Source organism: Malurus melanocephalus, unplaced genomic scaffold (genome assembly GCF_030028575.1).
Source record: "Malurus melanocephalus ecotype Western Australia unplaced genomic scaffold, MMel_1.1 scaffold_885, whole genome shotgun sequence".
Lineage (NCBI taxonomy): Eukaryota > Metazoa > Chordata > Aves > Passeriformes > Maluridae > Malurus > Malurus melanocephalus.
Window position 1 is genome coordinate 79,902 of NW_026624117.1, and position 22,633 is coordinate 102,534.

At 43.2% G+C, this 22,633-nt stretch overlaps 2 protein-coding genes across 2 annotated transcripts; both read right to left on the reverse strand.

Moving 5' to 3' along the window:
* Window positions 1-3,713: 3,713 nt before the first annotated feature.
* Window positions 3,714-14,034, reverse strand: KRT23 (keratin 23). Its single transcript, XM_057385880.1, has 8 exons — window positions 13,393-14,034; window positions 9,853-9,935; window positions 8,368-8,524; window positions 6,751-6,912; window positions 6,532-6,657; window positions 5,569-5,789; window positions 4,862-4,887; window positions 3,714-4,235 (listed from the first exon to the last, which is right to left on the reverse strand). The coding sequence occupies exons 1-8, from the start codon at window positions 14,017-14,019 to the stop codon at window positions 4,132-4,134; spliced, it is 1,506 nt and encodes a 501-aa protein (XP_057241863.1). The 5' UTR covers window positions 14,020-14,034; the 3' UTR covers window positions 3,714-4,131.
* Window positions 14,035-17,084: 3,050 nt separating this feature from the next.
* LOC130585405 (keratin, type I cytoskeletal 15-like) lies at window positions 17,085-22,261 on the reverse strand. The gene is made up of 8 exons (XM_057385881.1): window positions 21,601-22,261; window positions 21,028-21,110; window positions 20,049-20,205; window positions 19,600-19,761; window positions 19,349-19,474; window positions 19,026-19,246; window positions 18,201-18,226; window positions 17,085-17,699 (listed from the first exon to the last, which is right to left on the reverse strand). Exons 1-8 carry the CDS (start codon window positions 22,162-22,164, stop codon window positions 17,617-17,619), a joined length of 1,422 nt encoding a protein of 473 aa, XP_057241864.1. The 5' UTR covers window positions 22,165-22,261; the 3' UTR covers window positions 17,085-17,616.
* Window positions 22,262-22,633: the final 372 nt, after the last annotated feature.

Consider the following 22,633-nt stretch of genomic DNA (forward strand, 5'->3'; position numbering starts at 1 on the left):
AAGCCTGGAGCTCAAGTAGGTCATTTCAGTGTAGTCACACAGTTAAAGATACCATAAAAGTATGGCTTGAAAAAAATAAAAAAATTTTACAGAGGGAGGCATGATGAGGAAACAACACAGGGTGAAACTTTAGTTGGGATTTCACCAAGCCAAAAGTGCAGGTAGAGTCAATAATTAAGATGCTTTTGCTGTTTAATGTAGGACATGGGGGGCAGGGGGTGCAGTCTCTCTAGCATTATTCTCTCCTTGCTCCCCTGTTTATAGATTCTTCCTTTTTCTAAATGATTCATACACTGGAACAGGCATCTCCTAGCAAAACTTTAGAAACCTTTATAGGTCAGGGTGTGGACATTGTGAAATGTTTTACCGGCTCTTCTACCTATTCTCTCTGCTTCAATAATCCATAGAACCAGTGGGTTTAGCGGTACTATAAAGGCRAAATTTCTTTTCTTCTCTTTCTGAAATGACTTCGTTAATTTTGCATCCGCATTAACCAGGAAGGCAGAAAGCAAAAATTTTCATTCTACAGATGTGGCTGTTGATAAATAAGGCTGAACCCCAGCAGTGTGGGGCCAGCTCCCCAGAAGAATGTGTGATTAATAGCACAAACCATGAGTGCATTACCTCATCGCACACTTCTTCCAGGGGATCAACACTTCACTTACCAAAGCTGCCTATTGTAATACACCTTAATAAGTTTTAACATTTCTACAAGTGAAATGAGCTGTGACTCATGCCCAGGCTGGAGTGCAGTCAAGGCTCTTGGAAATCACGCTGAGGATTATTCCGTGCAGGACTGCCTTAAATGGCAGGTGAAACTGCAGGGAGCCGGTTGTGAACGCTGATGGTTTCAGCCTCCTTTTATAGGCTGAGTTCCTGTATCTTGTTGGTTTGCAGAAGTGTTGTTGCATCATTCACTTAGACTGAGAAATGCTCTTCTTTCCTGCTGATGTTTCCTTGCTATCCTTTTCCATTTATGGGAAATAGAATTTGTTAATTTGGAGAGTGTTGTTTTTTATGATACTTCATATTTTTAAATTGCACTTTCTTTGGGCCTAGGTCTGTCACTTTCTTGGTGTTGAAATGACACTTCTGCTTGTATGGAATACTAAAGAAGAACAAATACAAACTGACATAGTTCAGTCAGTTTCAGAATTAATAAAGTAATTTTTCTAGCCATATATCATCACACTCCTGAAGATTTCCTTCCCTTCAAAGCCACCGCTCTGATATCAGAAGCAGCACTTGTGCTCTTAAAGTCTCCCAAATACTACAAAGCTGCCAGCATGGTGTTCTGTACAGGACTCATTTCTGTTGGGCTGTTGGCACAGGTGCATTGAAGAACATCATCGAAGTGTGTGCAGGGTCCTGACCAGCCATAAACACTTGGAATGAATCATTGGCATTATCTCTTCGAGCAATCAGACACTGACAGGATTGCTGTGAGTGGGGAATGGCTCTTCAGGAAGTTGTATTATCTAATAGCTGGGCTAAGTAGAAGCTGTGAAGTGATGGATTCTAATTTAGTGGGTCTCAGTGACTTTCTTTGCAGCCTTAAGCGAGTTGTGTCATCTCTTTTTCCAATTTCTCAGGCAATAAAATGGGAATGATAATACTGCCCCCATTCATTATCTCCCTGTCTTCATCTCTCAGCGTGGTGTGAGAATRTGATGTTAACAGCGCATGCAAGTGGTAAATATTAGCATCATTATTTATTATTTAGGGTGCAGACCCACCCTAAATGCATTTAGGAATGCATAGCTTATCTACCCGAGCACAAATTCAGAGGTAATGAGTAACCACCAGACACAGGGCACACATGGCTGGTGACATGGTGTCACGAACTGTTCAACACAAAGGAAATCTGCAATTGTACAGAGCATTCTGGAGCTGGGAAAGACTCTTCAGAAATAAGCAATTTTTATCCGAAACGGAATGTGGTGTAACACATATTTGTRTGTCTAAGGAATAATTGGTTTAATCCACTTAGTAAAAGACATTTGAATGGCTGTGTTGGAGCCATCAGTACTTGATGGTGTTAGTCATGGAGTGAGCTGTGAGGATGGTGCTGTGTGCTGTACTGGTCTGACCTGTACAGACTCAACGATGCGGGGTAAGAGCAGGTTCAAATCATCAGAGTGGTGGAGTGGAGTGGGAATTGTGCTGCCTCTTAGCAGAGAAGAACAGGAGTTGTGCTGCCTCTTATCCAGCACCACTCAGACCTCAGCTGAGCATGACAGAGGGCATGGGGAGCACATCTCACCTCTGCATGAGGGGACACCAGGGCAGAGTAAAGCCAGAGCATTGCTCAGGAATGTGAAATAAGGACAGGCGTGTTCCACAAAGCACTTCAATTATTCACTTTTCCTTCTTTCTTGTAGTTCAGCACAATAACCCAGCACAAAGCACATACTTTCCTTTGATGTAGAAATAAGGGGCTACTTAGAAGTTTATATAATTATTTGTGTCACGGCAATGTGGCTCTGCTGYGTAAATCTGATAAATGAGCATATCTTTAAATAACACAAAAAATAGTTCAAGAAAACCTGGGCACATTTTGTCCAGATGCTGCAAACACCAGGTCTGGCTTGTTGGATCTGGTAAGCCATAAGGAAGGACAGTCTTAATTAGCCAGGAGTTACTTATCCTGTATTACAAGTTTTACCCTGTTTAAAGAAACCATTAGGTAATCTATCCAATGCTTTTGGGATCTCTTTGTGCAACAAGGGTGGAGAGTTGGGTTGTGGGGGGCAGCGGGGGATCAGGAACTGGTCAGAACATGCCAGTAGCAGAACACTGTAYCACAGAGGTGGACTTTGTTCAGTCTAATCGACATTTCCTTTGAGATATTTCCCCTCTCCTTTGTGAGCCCTGTTTCAAAGCAAGGCAGGTAACAGGAGCCCTTTTGTGAGAGTCCATGGTGAGTGGAGATGACAGGGCATGATGACAATGTCGCTCATGAATGTGACACTGCCCTGGACACGCAGACGGTGACTTTGGAATGCAAATCCCTGACACACTCATTATGTTCCATTTGGTTTCTCCTCCTTCTGCCTTACAATCTTCCTCATCTAAACATGATATTTCTCTTTTCCTTGCCCAGATTTTATCTTTGCATCGCTCTGTTGCTGTCAGGGTCTGCTGCTGGGTCAGGCATTGGGCTGAGSTGAGAAAGGGAGGAAGCCTGCATTTGGCTAAAGCCGACAGTTCTCCCTGATATTAGCCTGAACTGCAAACACCAGTCTGGCCTGACTACAGAACCCTTCGACAGCCACAGTGAACATTAATTTGAGACCAAATAACTGAGATGATTTTTTGAATTACCTGGGTCATCAAGGAAGAATGAGTGTCTGGAAAAGTACTTACAGGCTCTGAAGGAAAGCGTGTAAAGACAGTGCAAGAAAATTTCTCTCAAACTGAAGAATAAAGAAATGCTTCTGTGGGATTATTTTTAGTAAAGTGACTTTGCAATACTCCTACTCATAAGGCTGTTTTAAATGGTGACATTGATAAGTTGTATATAGGGAAGTTGAAYAGTTTTGCTTATGTAAATGTCACTTAACTTGTGTCACCTCTTTTCTGTGTTTTTCCAGTCTTGTCCTTCCTGAAACAATGAGGCTTTGGCTGTCCTGACTGATGTCACTGCTACTGCCACAGTGGACTGTGCATATGTAAGGGAAAGCAAAATCAGATATTCCAAGGAGCAAAACAAATAATGGATAAATATTTATTGGCTACAGTGAGGTATATGGTGAGAGGCATAAAACCAGGAAAAAACTTGAGAGATTATTCCCTTTAAATTATAGCTAATTTGCAGAGCGATAACTGAATCCCAGATGGATATTCCTGCCCTCGGGAGATGTGCATGATACATCTGTCACTAGCTCAGCCAGTCACTTTATTTAAACAGCTCTTCTTCAGCATTTTGGTGACTAAAAGCTCTTTAAGCTACCAAAGTCAGCTATACCCAGCTCYGTGTGGCACTTTGCAGTATTAGGCTGCAGATCATTTTAGAAGCATGTTCACTACAGTCTCCCTGTTTGACACTCATGGAGCCAGCCCACAGCAGGCTGTTTCCAGAGGGGCTGTGGGAGCTGCTGCTGAGAAAGCCAGAGGTTGGCAGAGTTCCCTTCAGGCTTGTGGGGGAATCTCATTGATGGTGGAGGACACCACCTCCCCGTTCACGGTGTCGTGGACGATCGCTTTGAGCTTCCTGTCTCTCAGCCCAGAGTGTTCTGAAAGAAAGGAAAGTTTATTGGTCAAGGCACAATGCTGAGACAAGGTGATGGAGGGAAAGATTAATTTACAGTCATTTGCCTGTTGCTGCCTCAACTGAATTATCTCTACATGTTTCCCTTTAAGTCARTATTTGTTACTGCTCTGTGTGAAATGTGCTGCCAGAAAGTCACCCTGGGTCTGGTCCAGGTCAGGGCAAATGAATAACACAGTGACAGCCCAGCCAATGCAAATCCAGCACATTATCCTGGATGTCTGCAGGTCATGCTCATGCCAGAATATGAGTTTCCAGACATGCAGATTTTCAGTTTGCTCTCAAGCCATAGCACTGTTTTAGTCACCCAGTGGAGTCTCYGTGCCTCCTCAAATCCCAGGAAAGYTTTAGTCWGTGRCCATGTGTGTGACTGTCAGGGCTGGGGTTGAGGCAGCCCATGGGCTCTGCAGTGAGCCCTTCACAGCAGTCAGGAACCACTGAAATGGCTCTCAAAGGCTTGTGTGAGCCCTTCCTGCCACGCACACCTTCCACAGTTCACTCAGGTGAGGTTAAAACTGCCCTGAGTAAAAYTGGATTGGAAATGACAATAATTAAAGAGTCGCTACAGAGAACAAAGTAAGGAACTTTTACCTTTAGTTTCGGATTTTCTTGCTGTCCTGTGAAGATAATGAAATAAAGAGAAAATAGTGTTATGCTAATGCCAAGAAGTTATTCATCCCTTTCTCACCAATTTGAAGTATACCTCATCTCACTATGAGGTAAAATTATAAATAAAGAAGGACAAAGAATGATGCTTTTATACCATGTGAGCTTTCCCTTTGGTAGATAGTCTCACTGCCAACCATCCCTGTGCACACTGACTMTTGCTCCCAGGGACAAGTGCATTGRTTCTTGTGTATTCAGAGTTGCTCAGGTTGATCCCAGTTTGGTTTCTGACAAATACCYCCACACTTGGGCCCACTCTGTCTTGCCTGCCTGAAAACTTCAGTTCTAAAGGCTGCTGATCTTCCTTTTTGACTTCATACAAATCAGATGAGATAATACAGATGAGGCCAGCACTCTCCTATGCTGAGATGGCCATGCTGTGGGAGTGGAGAATTTTATTTCTTTTTTTAATAAAAAGTTATATTAATTTAGGAAATCTAAATTACATGGATACAAGTGTCTCTGTACTCTAAGTGRCTCTGGCTTTTTATTATGATCCATCACATTAAAATACCAACCCTTGATGTAGTATGGMACTCACTTATGCTTTGATTAAGCATAAACAAACAAATAAATAAATAATCCGAATATGAGAACTCTCATCTGTTCCAGTCAGGGCAGCTCTGCCTTACCCGTCAGCATTCCCTTCCAGCAGCAGGCGGTACGTGGAAATTTCCTTTTCCAGGCGGGTTTTGATCCCAAGAAGAACTTTATATTGGTTATTTTGCTGCTTCATGTCATGACGAACCTGGCTCAGCTCCTCCTCACACCTGGAGATGATCTGCTGCATGTTTTGAAGTGCAGCAGCATAGTAACTCCGAGTGTCAGCCAAGGTGTCTTCCAGCATGTGTTTCTGACAGGGCAGATAATACAGGATTGTGATTATTATTTCTGTGGTAGATATAACACAGAAATGCCAGCAAATTTGGTCTCYAGCTAGAAGATTGCAAAATTAAGGCTGTGGTAATTTAAACACTTATGCATTTGCATAACTATTCCTGTGAAGGCAGCAGAACCACGAAGCTGAGCTGTGTGTGCATGAGAAGCAAAACGGAGTCATTTATTCCTGTCATATCCATTCTGCTCAAATCTCTGCTCCTGGAACTGCTGTCTGTCCTGTCAATTCTGCTATGAGCTATCCAGAATTTCTCCAAAGTCTCCAGCTCACTGGGATGTGAGCTTTAACCTGTGTAGAAACTGAGTAATGTAACTGTGGAAGTTCCCCATCAATATTTTTCACAGTTCTGGTATTTCATGCATGATAACAGGGCTAGTAAATATGAACTTTGCATTCTTTGCATTGCTGTCTATCTTCTGGACACATTTTCTTTCTAGACCTAGAGTCAGCTATTCCTTATCTTCTTCTCCTCATATTTTGTTGTAAGAAGAGAAATCAATATTTCACTTCCTGGTGATGTTTGCTGAATCTATTTTCCAAATTTTGGCAGAGTCAAGCATGAATTTCATTTTCCCTCATACTTTAACAATTGCACTAAAGTTATGCTAGGCTGTGGATTTAAATGGAGAATTGGTCCGTGACAATTTCTGAGAATATAGGGAGTGAGTGAGCAGCCTGAGATGTCTGCAGCAGATACCTTACTAATCTGTGCCTGGAGCTCGATGTCCAGGGACTGCAAAGTCCTCCTTAACTCCTTGATCTCGTTCTCGTTGYGCTGGATCTGCTCAGGATTAGGGGTTGCTGCCAGGGACATTGCTGCACTCTGTGGGGCAGAAGCAAGGGAAAAGTTCACAGGCTCTGGTCAAGTAGGTRCAGCCACAGAGGGATTGGGAGTGAGCATGGAAATAGCTGTTACCTGTTCTTTGTACCAGTTGTCCAGGCTTTGACGATTCTTTTCAATTATGGCCTCATAATCTTCTCTTATTTCTGCCAGAATCTTGCCTAAGTCCTCAGGAGGGGCTGCRTTTACTTTTACATTGACTTTGAAGTCTTGTGAGGAGCGATTGGCTTCCATATCCTGTTCATGTGTTAGCAGAGGGAACAAGCAAACTTGTTTATGAAAGTGAAAATCTTTTATGGAGCCACAGAATCACAGAGTGGTTTGGAGGTGAATTGTTTCAGATACATTAAGTTAACATTATTTGAAAAATTTATATATAGATAATACTTTAATGTAACTTAAACCAGTGACATATTTGCTTCTGTGGCAAAACTCAGTAAAAAACATGTGAGAAGATCTATTCATAGAACGTTTCTGTAAGAAATGGACTTAATGAAGAAGTACTGACATTTTTTATTTATTTATCTATTAGAAACCCAAAACCTTTGATGAAAATCTAACAGTAATTTCATCTTTCTTACCATTTATGTTAATATTTATGGAACTATAACTAAGTTTACAGGAGAGTAATGTAAAAGTTCTATGTAATTGTTAAAGGAATAATTGGATTAAAGCATATAATTACTGTGTAAACAACATAATTACGGGACCAGTCRGGCAGGTAGGGTAACATTCCTTTCTGTGTAGCACAACCTTCTGTGCCTGGTACCATTTTCAAAGCRCCCTGGCAAAGGAGCCTTTCGGGGTATGACATCATGGTATGTGGATCAGCTGGACACGGGGATGGCTCTGTGGGTCCCCTGTGTCCAAGGACTGTCCTGGGCTGTAAGGGGTCAGCAAAAGCAGCTTCACTTACTGCTTACCCCTGTGTTTTATTCTCTGCTTTAATAACCCACAGACACTGAGCAGGACGTTTGGTCCTGCATTAGGTAATAACTGCAAACAACACCAGATCAAGCGAAACCAGCATGTTTCAAGCAGTGGAATTATAAATGTGGGAATAACAGAGAGCACTGAGTATAGCTCTGGAAGAATTCAGAGTAGTGTGGCTTTGGAGAATTATCATCTAATTACTGTGCTTAGGATTTTGCAAGAATAARTAATTTTGCCTGACTTCACCAACCATTCTTTTTAATTTTGATCCTTCAAGAATTCAAGGTCTGTTTTGTTCAGTTCAGCCTATTCTGGGTGATCCTGCTTGAATTGGGGGGTGTGGAAAAGGGGACCTAAAGAGGTCCCTTCYACCCCTCAGCCCCTCCATGCTTCTGTGAGTGTAGGAAATTATATCTTCAAAACTGAGGAAAAAGTCTCTGATGAGTAAAACCTAACAGCACTCTGTGWATTTATATCTAAGTCTTTGTGAGAACATTTCTGTCCAATATGACAGTTATTATTAGCTGTATATGACAGATGGGTGGGAGAGACTCCAGCAATCTGTTCTCTCTGAAACCCCAGCGTAATTGGTAAAGCAGACACAGCCTTTTTGCCTCACCTGACTTGCACTGGCCGCTTCAGAAACAGGATTAGGTCCTGAATCATCAATCCCACTTACAGATTGTGGGTCTTACTCAGTTAATTATATGGTAGTAAAGATTTGTGCGATAGSATTTTACCAAGTGGAACTTTTTCTACCTCCTCATGGTCTTTCCTCCTGAGGATGTGCTCTTCTCTCAAGCCTTCAATTTCCATTTCCARATCTGTGGTAATAATGGTCATGCCRTCGAGCTCCTTCCTCAGGTTCTCCACATCCAGCTGCACTCCCTGCCTGCGACACTTCTCGGCTTCATATCTTTATGAGGAAAGAGAAGACACAGCGTGCGTGTTGAGAACTGCCCGATTCAGGCTCTTGTATAAGGAGACGTAGACTTGCTTAGTCTATGTAGGGAACTAGAGAGAGCAAACAACCAAAGAAACCAATTCTGTTTCTAAAATATGTTATTTAAGTATTTTTGAATAGTCTTAACAAGAGAATGAATTTCATTATTTTTGTATTAAAATTTCCTTTCTCCTCCTATATGGTAGGAAATAAAATGTCTTTTTTTTTCACTTCCCTTTTTGCATTTTAACACTTCCCAGGTTTTGAAACCTTTGAGAAGATGATTCTCTGAAAACAGTATCAGCACTCAGTGCTTGCTTTAGTTTTTCCAAAATGTCTTTCCTTTGAGTCCTTCAGAAAAACAAGAAAAAAGTGATGGAAGCCAGTTACTAACATTCCTCTCTAGCCTCCTGCAGTGTCTGTAGTGATCTAAAGGCAGGGAGATGCCACTGTGTCTTCCCTTGGGCATGGGAAGCACTTTGCTCCTCAACATCTCTTCCTTTATTCCATATTTTGGTACTTCTTTGGTACTTCTCCATTCACTCAGTAAACTCAGACTGACTCCCATCCTTCAGAGTAGTTCCACTGGTTCCTTTTGTGACACTGATGGATAATGAAAGGCTGGCAGYGCTCAGGGTTTCCAAATTTGTCACAATACTAACAAAAGCTGAGATTTTTTTTTATAGCTGATCACCAGCTGCTAGAAATAAGACAAATCTTTCTGATTCCTAAGAAGCCTTACAGAAGTGTCAAATCCTTTCCTTTGGAAGAACCTGCCCGCAAGTTTCCCRTCCAAATAGTTTGTTTTTCAGTTGATCTGAGAACTGTCTTCCAGTGTACTGAAAATCTGTGCTGGGAGCCACTTATTGTGCACAATGTATGGAACTTCAAAGCAGAAGCTACAGAAGGACAGGTGTTCCCTGCGGAGCWGGACAGGAGAGGTGATAAGTCCAGGAAATAGATTAGGGTTGGACTGGGAAGTGCAGTGCTTAGAGGCAATAATTAGTAATCCCAAATGACAGTTTTAAGTGCCTTTTGTCACAAGTATCAAGTGTCTGCTGTCAAACCTGCTCATCAGGACTTGCACTAAGTATCATAAACAGGGTGACTCAAGGTTCTTCAGCAATCATTTGTGGGTTTTACATCCTTTTGGGTTTTTTTCCCTGTTCTACATTGTTTTTATTCACCCAGTATCAACAGAAAACCTCAGTGAAATCACTTTCCTATTGGATTAAAAAGAAAAATAAATGTTTAGTTTMATCTTCTTTCAAATCTAATGAGGAAACCAAAGAAGAGCTTACTTGAGCCKGAAGTCTTCAGTTGCCATGTTAGCATTATCGATTTGTAAAAGGATACTGGCATTGGTGATCTTGCTATCCTCAATCTGGAAAACAGAGAATCCAGCAGGAGAGTCAGTGTTGCCATGGGGTGACAGTAAATAATCTGTGCTGGTTTWGCCTCTTTGCTGCTTGTAGGAAGCATCTCAATAGTAGAAGTCCCACATTAAGGAGATCACAGGAATAAAAGCAGCTCAGTTCTCTGATTCATTTAGCTGTTTTGCAATTTGTGTCCATAATTTTACTTTACTCTTTTTCTTACTTTTTTTGAGGGTATGAACCAGGAGGCCTCATCTTATTCTTGGCCAGGTAGAGGATATGAATTACATTACACAAACTTCATGGTCTATTACAGAGTAACAGTCACTGCCTTCCTCTGGTTTTGAGACCAGATTCTGATCCTGTTCAGCATTGCTGACAAAGCTGCCTTGGGCATCTTTAGGGTAAATTTCARTAAGAACCATTAAGCTGTGTCTGAGTACAATCAAAATGCTGGAATTAATGTTACACTAAAAAGCAGCCTGTGCATGAACACCTCATGAGTYGGTGTTGTGATGCACAGTGCTGATGGTGGCAGCATTTCACTGGCAGGACCCTCAATCCCCCACGGGCTTCAGCCTGGAGTTGCATGCACGATACCACTGGCACCTGTTTGTTGTGCTTAGTTTATTTATTCTCTGAATCAACCAGCATTGATTGATTCAGGTTCTGATTTTGCTTTGGGATTAGAAAATCGCCCTAAAAGGTGCAGAAGGAAGAACAACCTTACTCCTTTGGTACACTCAGCATGCACTGGAAAGGCTCACGAGTCCCTGATAACCTTGAATAMCTTTTAACTATGGATCTGAATGTGAAAAGTTCTATAGTCCATGCAAAATCATTGAAAGAATTCCAACAGGAACTCATACATAATTACCATAATGGAAATAGGAAATCATAAATGCAGGGTATTGTGTCTTTTTCTAACAGAGAGAAGAGAGGACTGTGGTTACAATCTCACTCAGCACCCACCGAGCAAACCAAGGGGCACTGTGGCTGTGCAGACGTCATTTCCAGAGCTCTCAACACCTTGGAGTAAACTTCCCACACCTCAATGAATCACAAAGAAACAAGGAAAYGACAAAATTCTCCTGAAGTGTCAAAGGTTCACCTCTGTAGTAAAGAAGAAGGTGCTGTGGAATGTTTAACTAATCTGCTAAGAGACTGTGCATTCCTGTGCAATTAGCAGCACACCTCGGATACTGCCCTCGGACACGATCAAGGCCAGCTTGAGAGCTATAACAATACCCTRCATGTGTGGCTGCCTGGAATCTGGCATCAGAGAAAAGGCAGTTCTTGAATCCAGCCTTGTAGAACATMCAAGGTGACAAGRAAACAACATGAGTTCCTCAGCTTTRTGCCATGTACACAACTGCTGTGTGATTCTTTCTGGGCTATAGGAGCACTGGWCAATGCTTTGCCCACTCCCATGTGGCCTTGGTCACTGTGCAGCCAGCAGAGAATCTCACATGTGGCAGTTTTCTCTTAATAATCACTTGGAATTCCTTACTGCATCTGTCATGAATGTGGCTGCATCTCTAGTGCCAGTCTGCAAACTGTCAGACAGCTTCATTAAGAACTCATACATTATTATACAGGAAATACACTCCGATTCCTTCTCAAAACAATGATTTTCCAAGAAGGCTTCCTGCAATGACTTTACCTCTCATGCCTCATGCTCTTTGTCCCATCTCTGTAGATCATTTGGCTTATTTAGCAGCACAAGGTGTTTGAATGAGACAGTTACCTGAAGAGCAGGTGCTATTTCATTGTTATCTGGGCTAGAATGGAGTCAGGCTGGAGCAAGACTCTTCCCAAAACTTGTTGCTCCATCTGGCATGTTCATCCTGAATTCAGGGATCCAGGAGAGTGTGGTTAAAAATGTAGGACCCAAATGATTATATGCCTCCAAGTTCAGATAGGCAGCATATCATTGACATTCTGGATTATTGGATATAGGACCCTAAATTTAGTATAAATTTTATTTTAGATGCTAAATTACTTTCACCTTTTAAATTAACATTTAATTAATTTAATTATGATTAATAATTAGATGCTATATTTTCACTCATTTTACTGGCAGAYATGCTGCTAATTGCAATAATTTATAGAGAAAGTAAAAATTCTGGATTCAATCACTGAATTGTCACCTGTAAATGATCCTTTCCTGGCCTTTATCCCACATCCAGCGCAGCCACCAGCCTCCAGGTGTCTGTGGCCAGGGACAGCTGTTTAAGGGGTGAGTGTTAAAAATAAGCAGTTTGGGTATAACCTATTCAAAAGTGAGGGCTTTACCCCAATCAGCATCATGGTTTTATGCTTATTGTCTTCCTAAATCTTTCTGATTTATTAATTYCAAATCAACCTGAACAYGTTTATGTTCTCAATGAGCAAGTTTTTATTTCTCTTCCAGTTCAAAAGGAAAGTGCCCAAGTGCCACTTGGGGACAGTGACCTTTCTTTATCCTTAAAACAGAAATGGGTGATGACAGTTYTGGCTCTCTGTACACAGGTTGTGGTCAGAGCACCTCATCTTCTGCCTGGAGGCAACACTTTTAACTGTGAGCACAGAGTTTGATTAAGTCCCTGGCCCTAATCAGTGAAGATGCAGATTAATACCGTGTCCAAGCCTTTTTGAAAAGGATTTCTCAGGATCTTGAGAATGCCAAGAAATTGTATTATAAAAAGTGGAGGGSAAATGACAACATTGCATTTGGAAGAACTTTGGGTTTTGCCCCACATGGGTATGTAAAGTTAATTACACTGATTAGTCACACAGATGGTTACAGTGCTAAGGATGTTCATTATGAATACAGATTAATATTATGCTTAAATTTGAAGACACGTGAGTTTGGGAGATTGAAAGAGTTACTGTTGAACATTAATATTAACTACTGGCAGGAACCAGAAATTCTCCTTTTAATTATAGTGAAAACATCCACAAGGAATTTGTCACTGCTATTTTCTTAATTACAATGAAGTATTTTTCCATCTGATTACATAAGCTCATTGGTCCCAAAACTCCTGTAGTTTCATTGTCTGCTACCACAGGAATCAAAGAGCTCGAATGCCCCAGTCTGTCTGGAGACAGCGGCAGGAGAGGGGCAGGCTCTGCACTCCTGCTTTGTAATTTGCTCAATACCTGCGCAGTCAAAAAGACCAAGTTCTGCCAGATGCAGTTACTCAAACCCCAGTTTCAGTACAGAAAGGAACTCTTGGCAGCATAAGGATCCCTTTATTCTGCCAGTCTCTGCACAATCTCCCTTGCCCCCTTCCAGCTTTTCTTGTGCCCATTCTCCTTGTGAACACAAAGAATRTTTGTGCCCAGGTCCTGGAACCACCTTACTGAGGATTTCTAACATTTCAAAGRTTTTATTTAACTTCTTTAAAGGAAAGCCATCAGCATAAAGGAGAACCCAGATTCCTTAGAAGAGCACAGAATGACACAGTCCCAGCTCTGACTTACCTGTCTTTGCATGTCAGTGACGTTTTGCTCGTACTGGTTGAAGTCATGCCTCTTTCCATGAGACTTTGTCCTGTGCCACTCTAGGATGCAGTTCTCCAGCTGAGCGTTGGCTGCTTCTAAGGCACGGACCTTGTCCAGGTAGGCAGCCAAGCGCTCATTCAGGTTCTGCATAGTCTGTTTTTCATTCCCACCCAGGAAGATGCTTTCCCCATAGTGCTCGCTGAAGCTTCCCCAGGTTGCCCCTCCTGCAGCCAGCCAGAAGGGTCTGGCAGAGGAGAAGGGATGTGTGCTGCTGGCACCGCCATCTGCACTTGATGCTCCGTAAGAAGTTCCTTGCTGGGCCAAACCACACCCTGAACTACCCCTGAGGGACCCAGAAAAAAATTGGAAAGGGCCTTGGCTGGTGCTCATGCTTAGCTCTGTGTGAATCGAACCCCAGGTTTGGCTGCCTAGCACTGAGCAGCCTCTTCGCCTTCCCTGAGCAGCTTTATGCCTTTTCCTGTGGGAGTTTCCCTTCGATGAATGACTACAGCAACAAGATTGTGTCATCACGAAACGTGCTTCCTCTTGGTCAATTCTGAAGCATTTATGAGCCTGCACACTGTTGTTGTTTGGAATCAGCCGCATACCGGGTTGCTTTCCTTTCGCTTGTTTGGGTTTTTTTTTTTCTTTTTCTTTTCATATGATAATAGTGAGGTGTGGCCAAAATCCGTAGGTGTGGAACAGGATCAGCTSTGCCTCAGACTTCTCTCTAACCCTGTAGTTAGTATGTTATGTTTTCCTGCTCATGAAGGGAATAAATGGGAGCCCGGGTAGGGATGGAGCTCTGCAGATACTTTCTGCCGTAATTCTCAGGCTGTAGAATTTGAGCAGCCTGTGGATTCTCAAACCTGTGGGTTCTTAAATGCAGTGYGTCCTATTAACCATCATTAGCAACCAAACAGCACCAGCCTGTGGGAGACATGAGGCTTTCATGAAGTGATYCAGCTTCTAAACTAAAAAAACTCCAGTCCAGAGTCAGTAATGCCCAGCTGTTCCCTTCAGCTGCCCATTTCCAGGGGGAATACATGAGAACTAGATGCTTTTCTACTGATTTTCTCATGATTTGAGGTGCAGTCCTGTTTCAGTGGTCTTGTTGCATTAGACAGTAAGGCAGGAATTTCTTGCTGTTCCCAGCATTAATACTATTGAAGTATTTATATCTTAGCTATAGAAAATATTTACATTAAGAGTTTGTAGCAACACTCAAAAGCTTCAAGTGATTATTTAAAGCTASCAGCCTTAAAAATTGACCTGGGGTCATGAAGGAATAGTAATTCTCAAAAGTCTTGGTAACTCTCTATCAACCTGCATCCATCAAACATGAAACGGTCGAGTGTGGCTGTTGCAGGTTTTCCTATTCCTCATGCTGGTAAGGGGCACAAATTGGGGAATGTTCCTGTGGCAACTGCTGAGTTTAGTGGGTTTGCCTTGCCTTTTTCTAGTCCATGACTGAGGGATGAGTTAGAGGAGGAAGATTTAGGAAGAGGCAGAAGGCTGAGTGTGCATGGCTCTCCCATAAATTCTGTGGYTGTTTTCCTTATCTAGGTGAAAACTCAGCCTTTTCCCAGGGTCTGCCTTGACCCTGCTGCTCACCCGGCTGGTGAGGTCAGGGACAGTGCATGAGACAGTTACATTATCCTGGGAGAAACATGAAAGGATGTGTTTTTCCCGGTTTGTTTCATTTAGAGTGCTGCAGAATAAGGAATTCTTACACTCCAGCTCCCCTGGTACCTCCCGGCCTCATTCCTGATGGAGCAGGATTCGGGCTCCTCCTTGTGGCTCAAGCTCGACTCTGCTCAGCACCTACTCCTTTCTCTTTCCTAGCTCCCTTTCCATTGAGCACATGCTCCTCTTCTTTCCTCAGACGCCTCCCTGTGCAGAAATCCTGTCATTTGTAACTATTTGGGGAAAGMAATCAGTGAAAATAGGGTTTTCCAGTGAGTACAAGTTTGGGTTCTCCCAAAATACTCTGATTACAGCCATTATCCATAGCTGCAGTTTGAAGTCAACCCTGYTGCTAAAGAGCAGGGTGAGCTTGAAGCACCAGACAAAAACTGAGGGCCTAACTTGAAAAAAAAGAACAAACCCAGATCATAATAGAACCAATGATATCCTGCAGATCTCACCAGAGATCAATTTCAGACGGAATTTTCAGTTTAGCAAGCTGGTGTCTATGAACCATCACACTGAAATGGAAATAATAATGTATGTACAGAATAGAATGGGAAATAAAATGAATCCTTTGTTTCACCTGAAATTACTTCATGACATTCCCACCCTGCCTGGCAGCAAGGCTGGCAGTGTGTGAGACCAGAGAGCCTCTCTCCTGAGAATGTAATGGAATTAACACATCATGAAAACCAGAACTATGCTTTCTCTTGCAAGTAATCCAAAGTACAGGTCATCTGGGACATGGGAAGTGCTTCCCCTATATCTCAGCCTTTCCAAAGTGGAAAAGATGCCACTCAGTTTTGATTCACGCACGTTGAGGATCCGTGAAAAAGACCTAACAACTTCAAAATCTGACAGAGCTCTTTTTTAGGCTGGAGTGTTGAACTGGGATTAATCAACYCTTAATCCAGAGTAGAGAATGGAAGTGACATTCTGAGTAAGGAAATAAACTGTTGTCAGCAGATGGCACCCTTGGATGGGGACTGCTCTGCTCCCTGGGAGCTGGGTGCTGCTTCGCAGTCCCACACGTGGGAATTATGCTTGTTTTACTGAATTGGAACATGGGAAGCAAACTGAGCTGAATTTCTATGCTGCAGGTAAAATACAGGCAGAATATTCTGACAACTACATTGTGCAGTTCAATGTCCTGCAACAATCACTGATTGATCCAACTCCTCCAGAATACAAAYGGATGGATAGCTGCCTGTGGCTGTAGGAATTCCCTGTCTTGCTGTTTGAGTGATACAAATAGTCACCTAGGTTTTGGATCAGGAAAAAAATATCATTTGTACCACTCGGTTTTKCTCTCTGGCAGATTGTGATGTTGCTTTGCTGCAGTTTGCCAGAACCTCTTCCCAACTCCTTCCRGTGGGAATACCAGCAGGATCTGTGTTTCTTACCAGCAGGACCAGTGATCCTGCAGCCTTGCTCATGGCCRAAGTGGTGGTGCCAGCAATGTAGTTTTCTTTTTCTTAAATGTCAGAAAATAGGAGACAGAAAAATAGTGTCTCTAAGGAGGCTGGAAGGAAAAAAAAAATACATAATTCTAGAAATAATCTAATTTTTGCAGATACTGTAATGTGGATGGAATACCCAGTGATGAGGCTAAGAATGCCTTTTCCAACACATTATGTGAGCAAAGTACAGCATTTAGGTAACTGCTTTGTGTGCTTCTGGGATTCACCGGGCTCTTAAAGTTTATCAGCATCTCTTCAGTTCCACTGGTGGGTATTTGTAGCTGGGAGAAGGTGATGTGGCTACAACAGTAGCCACAGCACTGACATGGGCTGGGAACGTTCTTCCTGATGGATGAAAACCAAAACAGTCCCAGCAGACTCTGAGCAATTTATTTCACCAGAACTGTGCCTGCTGCTTCTTTAGGAGCTGAGGGAATTTGCCTTGGTGCTGCAGGCAGTGCAGGAACACAAATATACACATGGAAAAATACAATTTTTTTCAGAGGTGAATTTTATTTGTATATGAATTGCAGCCCAGTTGCACCCTTAGAATTGAGAACAAACATCTTAAGGATTTTTTATGTTATCTTCTCTGTTTTTAACTGACRCCCGCTCCAGATGGCTGGCAGAATCTAATGACACTTTATCTGTCCATTTGTCACCATCTTTAGTATTATTTTTAAAGTTATGATTTATTATATTTTTAAAGTTATTGCTGTTATTACTCCCAGAGTATCCCCTGGTTGGGTTCCAGCAGCCCATGCTGGGAGGGCATGTGGGCTGTGCCACAGTGGCTCCAAAAAACACCACCAGACTGGATTTATTTGCAGAAGCAGAACAGAAACTTTATTGTTAGGACACAATAGAGCACCAGCAGAAAACAGGCTTGACATCTCTGACCCAGCRAGCCAGTGCTCATGTACAAAGGCAGGGCAAATCTAAGAAAAGACATTCTTGTATACATTCTTGTGATTTGGAGAAGTGAAAGGCTCTTTCTCYCAGCATTAGCCAGTGTGGAGGCTGCACTGGTTCTGTGTGGGGGTTCAGTATTTCTTTATTGGAATCTCCTGTCACGGGTAGAACCAGATCTTCCCTCATCATCTGTGCCAGAGCGACCGCTTCCACCTCTTCCAAATGCTGTTATGGGGGAATAAAAAAATTCAATAGGGAACAAAAAAACAATAAGGCTCTGCCAAGACCCTGAGGAGCTGAACAATGAGGTTGTGTGTGTTTGTTTCCTCACAAGATCTTTCACATATCAAAGGCAGAACTGCCTTTACATCTTATCTACTTTCCCTCCTAGTCCTCATCCAAAAAACCTTAGAAGTGCACATCACATATGGATTTGGAAGTATCTTGTACGTTATGTGAATCAGCAGAGAAACTTGAGAATCTTTGGTAGATTTGGGTATTTTAGAATCCCATGAGGAGTTCATGCAATCATTTTGGAAATCTACTGAATTCAAAAATGCACATAAAACTAAGTATTATGGTTTTGTCTCTMCATGATACAGAACTTAGTCATTGTGGAGAGAATGGAATCTGTGGTAGTAAGAAATTCAAGGCTAAAAGGTTTATTTAATCCTATTTTGCCTGCCTGTTCCTTTCAGCCCCTTATTAAATAAAAAAGTTTCTTACCATCCTTGGGGTTCAGTCCTGACAACCTGTAGAAAAGAAATATTTGATTAATGACCATTCCTGACCATGTCCCCTGAAAGCATTGAACCATTTAGGAATTTGTGTGGACAGCCAGGATTTCACAGAGCTGCTCTCAATGGCTGGTTCKGAGGTGTGTTGTTACTGGAGGTGGTGTTAAGGTGCTTTCAGCTTTGAAATCCACCCCAGTGTACTTGAGAGGGAATGTGAACGGCAATCAGACCAGTTCCTTGTCCTGAAGTGTCTCCTTATCCTGCTCCTCTCCTCAGAATGCCTTTTCTAGAAACTATATAAAGAGCTGATTCCTCCTCAGAAATCAAAACTAATTCCATGTGTAGATCAGGTATGAGAAATGGGCACAAAAATACAGGTTGTAACTCAACTAAGCTGGAGTTTGCACCAAGCTCTTTACTAGCTGGGGKTACTGGTGTGTGAATGGGCATTTTCACCTTTGTGCACAAATACAGAAAACCAGGAGCTAAAGAAATACTGGAGCAGGTTTTTATAGGTTGTCTCRGGCTGAAGGCTCTAATTCCAGTGCAACCAGAGGATTAAGTGAGACATATATATGGGGCCTAGTGCCTTCTGTGATTCATCATAGTCAAAATGGTGGCATTTATATTTTCAAATCTYGAGTTATGGCAGTACTGGGGATTTTGAAGGGCACCTGTTTTGCCCATTTCTAAAGTCTGTGTGTGTGCAGGGAGTGTGACTCAGCAATCTGGAGTCAGCCTGGCAGCCAACTCCACTCCTCAGTGTGTGTTGTGACCCTTATCTGCTCATCAGGACTTGGASAGGGTGACATACTGTGAGTCCTGGCCCTCCAGCAGCTGGCGGTACGTGGCGATCTCCTGCTCCAGGCGACTCTTGATGTCCATGAGCATTTTGTACTCCTGGTTCTGGCGCTCCATGTCRCAGCGGAGCTCGCTCAGCTGCTCCTCCACGCTGGTGATGAGGGCCTGGATCTGAGCCAGCTGCGCGCAGTATCGGCCTTCCGTGTCGCGCAGGTTGGCCTCCAGCCCGGCTTTCTAAAGAGGAATAATGGCAGAACACGTTAGAATGATGTCCCACGAGGTGAGGGAAGAAGGGGAGAAGGTGAGGCAGTGCCCTGTGATGGGGCAGCTTTGTACCATGCTGAGCTGTGACTGGAGCTCGATCTCCAGGCTCTGCAGGCTGCGGCGCAGTTCCGTGATCTCCGACTTGCCAGTCTGGATCTGCTGGGTGTGGGTGGCAACTTCACGGTTCAGCTCATCAGTCTGAAAGGAAAAAATACAAATGTATTTTTWAAAAATCAAGTRTTTTGAGAAAGGGAGGTAGGGACCTGCCAGGGCAGTAATGCRGAGGCAGTGCAATGCTGTGCTGTTCTTTGATGTGACTGTACCTGAGTGAAGAACCAGGCCTCAGCATCCTTACGGTTCTTCTCAGCCAGAGCTTCGTACTGCTCCCTCATCTCAGCAAGAACTCTGGTCAGGTCGATACCAGGAGCTGCATCCATTTCCACGTTGACTGTTCCACTCAGCTGGTTTGAGTACTCTTTCATTTCCTGCACRGGCAGAAGGCAGAGGACACAGAAAKATCAGGCTTTGTCCTCTTGCACTGTTCCTGCCCCCAATRATCCTGGCCATGGTACACAGTATCTGTGCTATCAGGTATCACAGATGGAACACACACCAAACATTTATCACATTTGTCTCATTGCACCAGCTTGCCTACTCTCTGTGTACTCACACACCACACACGTATTTACATGTTACTTACATGTATGTTTCATTTAAATGAGACATAAATCCCAAAGGGAAGCAATTTCCTCTTTACTGGCAGGACTCTTACCTCCTCGTGGTTCTTCTTCAGAAAAGCCAGTTCCTCTTTCAGTGTCTCAATCTGCATCTCCAGGTCGGCTCTGGACAGGGTCAGCTCATCCAGGACCCGGCGCAGGCCGTTGATGTCGGACTCCACGCTCTGGCGCAGGTACAGCTCATTCTCATACCTGCAGTTCCAAAAAGAAACAAGCGTTGGAACGTGTCTGAGTTTGTATTCAGTAGAGCTATAAAATAATCATATATAGGAGGAACAGCGGGCTGTAGTTGAAAACATACAGATTTAGAAGTGTAAAAGCAATAAAGRCAGTTTTTTTCCACTATCCAGCTATGGCGTAAGGAAGCACAGAYATTGCCATGTGATTTTGTTCCTGAGGAGGACATGACATTTCACCTTGAAGAACCTAATAATGACTTCTCAGCATCAAYAGAAATGTCACACAGGACAGGCGTTTGCAGTGTCCTCTCAGATTTGGTGTGCAGGAAAGCACAGGTGGCCCAGGGCTGCCTGGGACACAAGAGGGAAAAGAGAAACCTGCAGGTGCATTGCTGCAGGGAAAGCAGCTGCACAGGGACCTTTATCATCTGATGTACTGCTGAGCCTGGGAGCTGGAAAAGCTCCACTTTACTCTAATTTTCAGACTCCAGCAGAGAACTGCTGCAGCCCCACAACAATCTCATCCTTCCACTTTGTTCCTTCTAAGTGAAAATCCCAACCTAKTCCTGCCTTCTTTCCCCTGTGATTCAGGCTAGTAAAAATATTTGAGTATAAAAAAATGAGGACATAATGTTTGCATAATGGCTATAATTCACTATGCAAACAGCTCAGTGATCTGAATCCCGTATTCTGTCAGGTTTATATTCTGAATTGGCCCTTCATCAATTGGTTCTGCTTGCCAGGGTTTTTTGCATCAGAAGTTACTAAAGAAAAAACTGTTTTGAGAGAGTGAAGACCAGCAGAGTGAAGACAAACGAGCTCCAGGTGAACYTACTTCAGTCTGAAGTCATCAGCAGCCAGCCTGGCATTGTCAATCTCCAAAATGACCCGGGAATTGTCAATGGTAGCAGCAAGGATCTGGCAATTAAGAAACATAGAGAGAGGTTCTGTGAATATTGGTGTCATATCTGATCCACATTTCCTGAGCAAACCGAAGAGCTGAGAGACTCTGTGCAACAAAGATGAGAAACATAATCAGAAAATATGTTTGTACAACACCTGATCTTATCTGTAGCCAGGAGAATTATCTTTCCAGCCTTTGAGGCCTACCTGTCACATTCTTTACTGTTTGATTCCTGAATAAATATATTGATAACTCTATAYACATTTTGCTAACTTTTACTGCAATCATTTTAATTTGAACAAATATCACATTGTCAGGATAAGATWTTTGGTGTTTAAATTGAGAAGAGGYTACTCTTTACTGCTAGAATGCTGAGGACCTCAACAGATTTGGGGTTGAGGGATTCACTATTTCTTTTGTAATTATTCAAGCTTATTTTAAAGACATGGAACATGCAGTTCCATAATTCTCTTCTCATAATTCCTCTACATATGAATGTCATACCTTGTCTCGGAGATCTTCAATTATCTTGTAATGATGGCTGTAGTCACGGGCGGGGCTGGTGGGAGCTTGTTTCTGGTACCAATCTCGGATTTTCACTTCTAAATCTGAATTGGCCTCTTCCAGGGCTCGCACCTTGTCCAGGTACGCGGCCAGCCGGTCGTTCAGGTTCTGCATGGTTATCTTCTCATTGCCAGAGAGAAGGCCATCGCCACCACCAAAGCCACCACCAAGTTCGAAGCCTCCACCGAAGCAAGAGCCTCCTCCAAAGCCAGAGCCTCCTCCAAAGCCAGARCCCCCTCCAAAGCCRCAGGCTGCYCCCCCTCCAAATCCTCCTCCATAGCCGCCCCCGAAGCCAGAGCAGAGCCCCCCGCCGTAGCCTCCTCCTGCAGAGGAGACGTACCTGGCCGAGGAGATGGAGACGCCGCGGCCGCCMGAGCCGCCGTGGATGCTCGGAGCCCGGTAGGAGCCTCCGGCACGCACCGAGGACAGGCGAGAGCTGCTGCCCCCGGCAGCCCCAAAACCACCCCCGTAAGTGGAGGAAGAGCTCATGAAGGATGTGGCCATGGCTGCAGCACGAGAAGGAGCAAAGGTCAGTTAGGCAGCTTGGCAAGGGAAGAGAGCTGGTGCCTTCACTGCCTTGGTGCYTCTTTTATATCCTCATGATTGGGTGTTGGGAGACAAACCCCACTGCAGCCCTCCCTCCAAAATTTCYCCTCCCTAGAGGTGAGGCCAACTATGATGACATTCCTGACAAGTAGAGCTGGCAGCACATCGCAGGGGTTTGGGCTTGGGGTTTCTTTTTTTAATTAAACAAAAGGCATGAATCAGATGATGTTTTTTCTTCAGGCTATAGTTCTGAAACTTGGAGTTTACTYCTCTGACATTTAAGAATGGAAAAACAAAGTGAGTTCAGCCCCACCCACTCGCCTATTTACAATGCTCACCATGGCTACGTTCAGAAAATCAACTTTTTCTAAATATGAGRTCTAAGTAAAATTCTCCTTTCATTGAAAAATGTATAATCGTCTCTTCC